Below are 8,740 nucleotides of genomic sequence, written 5' to 3' on the forward strand. Positions count from 1 at the left end.
GGCAGAGCTGCTGCAGAGACAAATCATGGCGGCAGCAAACGACTACATTTTAACCCACCCCCGGCTTCTTTTTGGTTTTGCTGTACTAACATACCCCCCCCCCTCTGGAGCTAAAATACTGCAGACTACCCAGGCTGTTGCACATGAAGCTGCAATGCCAAATCCTCTCACTACCTAGTATGCATGAACAAAGAGTACCGCGTCACTTGTTCTAAAAATGCATTGCCTATTAATGCAAAACACAAAAGAGAAAGATCTACTGTAAAGTATACTGTTTTCACGCCCATCCATCAGTACACCATGCATGTTGTTCATGCTACCTTAAGCAAAAGTTACAGCCTGGGAGGAGGGAGCATTTAGAGCCCAGAAATAGCAGCAAAGAGGGCGGCGCTTAAACCTGTGACGGCGCAGTGGCGGTGCTGGCTGTAGGTCTCTCTCTGTCCCTGGAATGTGCATTTCATTTAATAAGGCTTCAAGTGCCAATTGCATAGAGTCACGTCTCCGAGTGCGGCTGCGCAGAGAGTGCGGCAGAAGCCCTTGAACAAAATGCGAACGTCGCTTGAACCCCGGAACCTCTCCCCCCCCCCCCCCCCTTTTCCTTTGTAACCTACATAACTCAGCAGCACTGTGGGAATGGTGACCTAGACGCAAGAGTTTTAGGGAAGCGCTTCTACTTTGTTTACTCTGCACAATCCCATATGCACACACAGTGACACCGACATATATACAGTAGGATTACACTTTTCCTTGTAGTGGCAACAGTCGCTTTCTTTTGGTAGCAAACGCCAAATGAGCGGTTCGGAATTTCTGTTGTGGAAGAAAGAAGAGTATCTGCAGGCTGAATGAGTAGATGTTTAGGGGAAATGTAATTTGCACCATTAATACTGATTTACTGTTAAAATGTCGGGGGGGGGGCGGACGGACAGAAATGTCCCTGTTGCTTTAAAAAAATGGCCTGCTTAGTTTAATGCTGGGGAAACTAGCAAAAAATGGATCTTGTCACCACTACGTGAGGCCAAACGCAAAAACAATGATTAAGCATAACAGGCTGTAAAAACTTTGTGCATATTACCTGCACGGCTATCCTGGAAACTACAACCCCCGGAGCTTCCATATGCTCTTTTGTGGGGGTTTTGTAGTGTAAACTATCGGATGCCTTTTTAACATTTTATAACGCGAGTAAAATTATTCATTTGTTACGGATTTCGAAAATATAAACTCACGCACCAATAACCTCCTCTTAAGGTAGCAAGGAGAAGTTGCACCACAACCCGAATAAACGATTTTAGGAATGCATCCTAATCTTAGCTGCATTCATTTGGCAAGTAAGTTATAATGATTTCAGTACTTCTTAGTGGCTTGGGATCGCAGCTCTAAATTGCCAGTGTCTGTGCATCCCTACTCAGAAGTAAGTTCCGCTGAATTCCATGGCATTCCCAGGGTGCTTAAGGTAGCAGCCGGTGGCTTTGCTCGTATCCGTGTTTTCTTGGCAGCAATCCCTATAAAAACAGTGGTACTGCGATTTAAAGTAAATCTGCTCACTGGGGAAAAGAATGCCTGATGTAACTGGAGGGAATGGCAGCGCTCCTAAGGATTCACTTATATCTTAATCGTACCAATGTCCCACCCTTCCTCCCGTACCTAAGGTACTGTGATTAACCCTTTTAGGTGAGGCGTGGGGGGGGGGGGGACCACTACAGAGAAGACCAGAAGCTTCAATTCCGTTGGGAGTTTTCAGTTCTAAAGAACCCGTCCAGGAGCCATTTGCCAAAGGTCACACACAGTGGGGAGTCAACACCGATGCTTCAAAAACTGGAGCAAGGGATTCAAATGATAACCTAGATTTTAAAATAGGAGAGACATCCACCCGAAAAACACCCCCCCCTGCGCATTTGTATCCAAGAACCATTACAGAGAGAGGAAGGAAGGAAAGCGATGGGGAAGGCTCCCAGATCCCCATATTTTGCATCCATTCACAGGCAAGAGCCCTGCCGCTCCCTCCATCTCCTCCGCCTCCTCTACCCCCCCCCCGTGTGCTGACTAGGAGAGAGCTGGTTATTCTTGCAGCTCTTGTTGTCTTGGCAGAAGTTCAATGAGCAGCAGGAGGAGGAAAGGGAGGCGGAGGGGGGAGGAAGGGGGAGAGCCTAGCACGCAGGCGCTCCTGGGCACTGTCGAAGAATCGAGTCAGTGGAGCAGAGCGCAACAGCGGCGGCGACGGCTTCTGGAGTCCCCGCCCCAGTGCGAGTGTCTGGGCGGCTGGCAGCCGGCGGGCAGCGCTGTAGTAGCGAGCGGCGCGGTGCGGGCAGCAGGAACAGCGCACTGTAGTGGGGGTCGGAGGCTGCCGTGCTCGGGCGATGCGTCTCGCCACGTCCCTGTGAGTGCCTGCAGCTTAGGGGGATTAGGAGAGACTGGCCGAAGGCGAAGCTGCTTCCCCCCCTTCCCCCTCGGTCGTTTGGAAGAGGAGGTGGCATTCCGTGCCAAAGCCTGCGGCAGCTGCAGAACGCCCAGCCTCTCCGGTGGCTAGAAGAGCAGCAGTGGGAAGAGGAGGGGGAGGCGGAGGCAGGGGACGAGGCGCGGGGCGCTCACTGCCCCTGGACTGGGCCATGTCGTCTGCCGCGGTGGCCGTGGCTGCTGCCTCCCGCAGGCAGTCGTGCTACTTATGCGACTTGCCCCGCATGCCGTGGGCCATGATCTGGGATTTCACGGAGCCGGTCTGCAGGGGCTGCGTCAACTACGAAGGGGCCGACCGGGTGGAGTTCGTCATCGACACGGCTCGACAGCTGAAGAGAGCGCACAGCTTCCAGGAGGGCCGGGCCCCGCCACCTCCGCCGCCCCATGCCAAGCAGCAGCCCCCGCCGCTCAGCGCCAAGGAGATGCACTCGGCGGCGGCGGCAGCTGCTGCAGCCGAGGCGGCGTCCCGCGCCCCACAGCAGCCTCACGAGCGGTACTCACTGGCCGCCGCCGCCCCCTCTGAGCGGCCGCCGCCGCGCCTGGGAGCCGAGTACGGAGGAGGCAGCAGGCAGGTCAATGGCATCCTGGTGCCCAACGGCTTTTCCAAGCCCGAGGAGCCTCCTGAGCTCAACCGGCAGAGCCCCAACCCGCGGCGGACGCACACCGTGCCCCCCACCCTGGTGCCTCTCATGAACGGAGCCTCCTTGCCCGCCGCCATCAGCATCAACAGCCGGGCGGCAGCGGCGGCGGCAGCCTCCTTGGCGGCCATCTCCGGAGCCCCGACCCCGCTGCAGGTGTCAGTCTCGCAGGCGCAACAGAGCCAGCAGCAGCAGCCTGGGGAGGTGGGGGGACACAAGCGGCCCGGCTCGGTCTCTTCGTCGTCCTCTAGCAGCGGCGGCGGCGGCGCGAGCGACCTCGAGGGCAAGGACAAGGGACAGCAGCAGGCGCGGGGCTCGGCCGACAACCTGGACCAGCTGGGCGTGGAGAACAAGGGCCGAGGGGGAGCCGTGGCCGCCGGCTTGGACCAGGACTGGGTGAGCAAGCCCAAGACGGTCCGCGACACTCTGCTGGCCATGCAGCACGGCAGCCACGCGGGGCCCTACGACAGCAAATTCAAGAAGGAGCCCGGCATGGCGGGCGGGAGGCTGCTGGGCTACGAGAGCAACGGGGCCATGGCGAAATCAGGTAAGGAGAACGGGGAGGTGGGGGCTGAGACCGGGCGCCGAGCGGGCGGGGGTCTGTGGAGTGAAGCGTCTCTCTCTTCCCCCCCACCCCCCGGAAAAACAAGCGAGGGTCGCCATTTCGCGCCCACTTCCTGGTGCCTGCGAGCGGCAGTGAGCGGAGTGTTTGGTGTGGTGAAACAGTGTGAGAGGGATGAGTCAGGGCGCTCGCTGATAGACACTGACAGAGAGGGTTTTCCCTCCCCTAGCCCTGGCCACATTCTTTTCAGGCTGACCTGAGGCGTGCAAAGCGGTTAGGAGAAGCAACAGCAGACATTTTGCTGAATGGGAGAGCTGGAGGCCATATGGTCCTCATACTCTGCACGGCTCTGGCTAAACTGTACAAAGGTACAAGCAGGCATAAAGGCTGTCGTCATTTACCAGCATGCCAAGGCGGGTCTGGGTGCAAGCGGGCACACCATTCTGTTTGTGCCTCGCTTTTTGCTTGGCCGTGTTCTGAGTGAGTGGAGGATTACAAGGATGCAGTGGCTGTTTGGCTCAAGGCCAGCGTGGGAGTGTGGTACAGTGTAGGCGCATTTGAATGCAGCATGTACTGTAGCGTAAGCAGTGGCACGGAATGTTCGCCTGCCTTTTAGCTGCTGGCCCACTACCCGAGGTAACCCAAAGTTAACTTGGTTTTAAGCCAGTTTTTGAAAATCAGCTTATGTCCAAGTACTTGGCATGACTGGACTGTGGCCCCCTGGACTTTGCCTTCTGCACACACATTGGTGTAGCTGTATTTCTGCAACGTCTTTCTCCTCTCCAACCCTGTGTTTATAGGGGCACGGGCAGCAAGGAAGAGAAAGCCTTCTCCAGAGCCAGAAGGGGACGCTGGACCTCCTAAAATCAATGGAGAGGCACAACCTTGGTTACCAACCTCATCAGAAGGAATGAAAATAACAATGGCAGCTGCATCTTTCATGAATCCACCACCGCCAACTGCTTCACCTCATTCTAACCGGACCACACCACCTGAGGCTGTCCAGAATGGCCAGTCTCCTATGGCTGCGCTCATTTTAGTCGCAGACAATGCTGGGGGCAACCATGCCTCCAAAGATGCCAACCAGGTTCACTCTACCACAAGGAGGAATAGCAGTAGCCCACCCTCTCCATCAGTGAACCAAAGAAGGCTGGGCCCTAGCAGAGAGGTGTCAAGTCAAGGAGCAAACGCTGGAGGGATGGAACCAGTGCACCCTGCCAGCCTCCCAGACTCTTCTCTGGCAGCCAGCGTCCCTCTGTGCTGCACTCTGTGTCATGAGCGTCTGGAAGACACCCACTTTGTGCAGTGCCCTTCCGTCCCGTCCCACAAGTTTTGCTTCCCTTGTTCCAGACAAAGCATCAAACAGCAAGGCGCTAGTGGGGAGGTGTATTGTCCCAGTGGCGAGAAGTGCCCTCTGGTGGGTTCCAATGTCCCATGGGCCTTCATGCAGGGTGAGATTGCAACCATTCTTGCAGGTGATGTGAAAGTGAAAAAAGAGAGAGACTCATGACTTTCCCAGTATCTCAGAGCAACATCCTCCCTAAACTAAAACTGCTTGAATTGTATATATCTATAAATATCTATAAATATCTATATATATAAATATATATATATATATATATATATCTCCAGGAAAAGGGAAATGTAGACTTCATAAAAACATGGCTGTATAATTTTGATTTCTTTTTTTGAATACATTGTGTTTCTATATTTTTGAAGACAAAAGGTATGTACTTATGAAAGCATTTCCTTTTTTTTGTTATAGCAACTCTTTGTTGTGCTTCCTTGGTGACAGTTACTGTTCAGTGTAGGCTGTGACTTGGGCTGCTTTTTCTACAGAGCACTTAGCAAACAAGAAATGCTTCTAGCTGTATTTGTATGCACTTGTTTTTCCTCCCCTTTTTTAAAAATGCCAAATACATCTTCTGACATTGTAATGATTGCCTTACTGTCTGTGATTTCCTTATCTTTGTCCTTAACTCCCACCAAGCTGGAGGCATGCAGGTTTTAGATATAAACATGGGGTTAAAGTCGTTGGTAGGATTAACTCCGGATGGCCACATAGTCCAGCCCAAATGCAGGTGAATATAAGAAAGCACAAGGGTTTCTTGTGAAAGCAGTGTTCCCTTGTTGCAGCTGCAAAAATGGACAGATTCTTGGAGCGGCTTGTTGCTAGAAGGAAGTTTCCTTCAGAGCAGTATGGGAAGTGAGGAGCAGTTGCATTAGGGATTTTGAGAGTTTGGGTTTTTCTTCCTTAAAAGGCAGAGTTGACCACTGTTCACGTGGTTGATTGTAAGATTGCAAAATGGCATTTATTCATTGATGACATAATGCTCTTGTAGAATTTTTGATATAAATTTGATTATTGATTTAACCATACATTGATGCAGACAGAATAGCACTGCCATCTTTTAAATAAATCTGTACCTTTTCAGCAGCATTCGATATTGCCATTTTCTTCCTGTTTCTGTGGAAAACGCTGAGGTAGGGTTTTTAATATGGTGCAGGTGGACTTTGAACTTACTTAACTAGGGACTATTGTTTTTATAGCTGACATCATATTGCGACGTAGTGGCAGATCCCAGTGTTTGAGGTTTTGCCTGGCTTGCTTATGTTGACAGCATAAAGAAGAATGGGAAATTTTTACCTGCAGTTTCTTAACATGTATGTTGGGGAAACATTTAATTCTCATTTAAATAAAATGTCTTGGAACTTTTAAGTCAACTGCAGTTTCACATGGGCATGCCTTGCCTTTTAGACTATTTTCAAGAATTCTTTTGTAAAATTACTATTTTGATCACTTTTTTTTTTTGCATCAGGCGGCAGACATTTTTAACCAATAAATCATCAGTTACTAGAAATAGTTAAGCCTTCCTGTAGTGTTTTTGTGCTGTTTGCAGTTGTTTTAGCAACACTGCTGTGCAACCCCTTGTAGTTGAGTGTTTATAATATGGTCGCAAGCAACTGTTGAAGCAGAAAGATGGTTATAAGGTCCCCCCCCCCAATCTCTGTGGCAAATAACACTATACGTATTGATGTTGAAAGAAATCTGTACGACTAAGTTTAACAGTTTTGGATGCTGTTTGGTCAGACTGTTCTTATGTAATAATGTTCAGGCTGCTTTTTAATGCAGAATAGATTTTGGTAGATTTTTTTTAAATGGTCATGACATTTGAAAATCCAAACTGCACATGCACAGTAACTTTCTTTATGAAGTGTTTTAATAAGCACACCCACTAGCATTGTGTTTCATATTACAGGTCAGTGTAATATTAAATAACAAGATTTGCATGATAATTCAATTCATTACTCTTTAAAATGATAGAAATAATATAGTCCAGACTGGTGTCTTATGTAAACACATTTAGACAGTTTGAGGGGAAAAACGCACATATATACAACTGTAAAGGATTCTTTTGAACCACTATAGTATGTGGAAATGTGTATTTAGGCACTTTATTAAAATTGGAATTTGAATTGATAGATGGTAAGAAGTTCTTAAAAATCTCTCTCTTGACATGATACCTCATGTATTATACCCATTTTTACAATGGAGAATTTGCGTTCTAAGTAAGATAATATCCCTACTAAAATTTTATGGAAAGTTCAATGTGACGTCTTGGCACGAGGTTCAGATTTGAGCTTCTGAGTTGAGGTGGAATGATAAGACTTTTTTCCTGGCTGATGTTATTCAGGAATGAGAGGCATTTAATTTAGATCTCCAACAAAAGCCCTTTTATTTACACTTACTCTTGAATGAGGATATTCATATATTGTAGCCCCAGCGATATCCCTTTAAAGTAGTTTAAACAGTGGGAAAGGTTAGGTCTTCTCATATCACATGGTGACAGCTGAAACAAATTGTAATGTTTTCCACTCGATTACACAACTCCCTTCAAATGTGTTACAGTGATCGGGTCAGACATATAACTTCATATTTCAGAATTGTCACAGATTCATAAATGATTTTTTAATTTCTCCAAACTTGGACCTAATGTCATTTTAATTTGTTCCTTGATGAGTTTATGATATCATCTCAGTGGATCATTATATATTTAGTAAACATTTCCTTGGCTACAAAGTTTTTTTTAAGTGCTTTAGCTGCAACAGTACTACCATTAATCTCTGATAACAGTGAAAACTCCGATTCCATTGCAACCAATGAAAACCATTTATATCAATGGAGTCAGGCTTGCACCCTTACCTTTTTGGAAGTTTTTAATGGTGATAATTTGTATAGCAATAAAGCAAAATGTTGTTTTAATGAAGTGAGAGATTCTCAATCTCGCTTTCATTTACACTTTTAAGTTACCTTTATTGAAATATCACCTGCACTATGCTTTTGTTGTTTATAGTTGCTAAACTAACACATTACTATTTTTACCAATTATTTTTTATCTTTTGCATTAAATAAAGTGAAATTAGGAGCTTTAAACACTTTCCTGTGAGTGTACTCTTTTTGTTTCCCTTTTTATTAATATAAAAAATACTGCAGCGGCTAAGATATATGGACAGTAGCCAAAGCTACTGGATTTTTTAAATTAAAAAATTCTCCTCTTTTGTTGGATCTGGAAAGAGAAGTTTGGGGAAAGACAAAACAAATTGTAAGTTTAAATAATACCTTTTCTCAAAGCAGACTTTCTCATGAGTTCTTTCTGTTAGTTTCTATTGCCCTCTGAGTTCCAAGGGAGTGAAAAAGTAAAGTAGACAAGTCCTGCAAACTACAGTTCTATTATGGCTAATGGAGATTTGAGCTGCATACCCAATAAAATCTTACTTATGCAAAGGTTTATTTGGGAGGGTTCTCCCAATGACTTTTTATGGCAACAGGACCTAGGAATATTTTCTCTGTACTCGGGCCAAACCCTTCTCATCTTACTACCAGGAAGATCAGGAACAGTGTTCCACTGACCTGAGAGTCATTGAAAGCAGGTGTTTTCATGATCTCTACTGCAGCTTTGCAAAAAGCACTCCTCCTTGAATATGACAACCCTGTATGAATCATAAGAAGGCTAGTGGCAAACAGCTATCCTAAGCATGTGCAAGTGGAAGAAAGTTTGAGTTCCAAGTAAAAATGTTTAGGACTGGA

General features: G+C 47.3%; 1 protein-coding gene across 1 annotated transcript; it reads left to right on the forward strand.

The window, feature by feature from the left end:
- Positions 1-2,199: 2,199 nt before the first annotated feature.
- On the forward strand, positions 2,200-5,200 carry IRF2BP2 (interferon regulatory factor 2 binding protein 2). The gene is made up of 2 exons (XM_015419846.1): positions 2,200-3,636; positions 4,452-5,200. Exons 1-2 carry the CDS (start codon positions 2,604-2,606, stop codon positions 5,159-5,161), a joined length of 1,743 nt encoding a protein of 580 aa, XP_015275332.1. The 5' UTR covers positions 2,200-2,603; the 3' UTR covers positions 5,162-5,200.
- The last annotated feature ends 3,540 nt before the right edge of the window (positions 5,201-8,740 follow it).

This window comes from Gekko japonicus, unplaced genomic scaffold, assembly GCF_001447785.1.
Source record: "Gekko japonicus isolate JY-2015 unplaced genomic scaffold, Gekko_japonicus_V1.1 scaffold315, whole genome shotgun sequence".
NCBI classification, from domain to species: Eukaryota; Metazoa; Chordata; class Lepidosauria; order Squamata; family Gekkonidae; genus Gekko; species Gekko japonicus.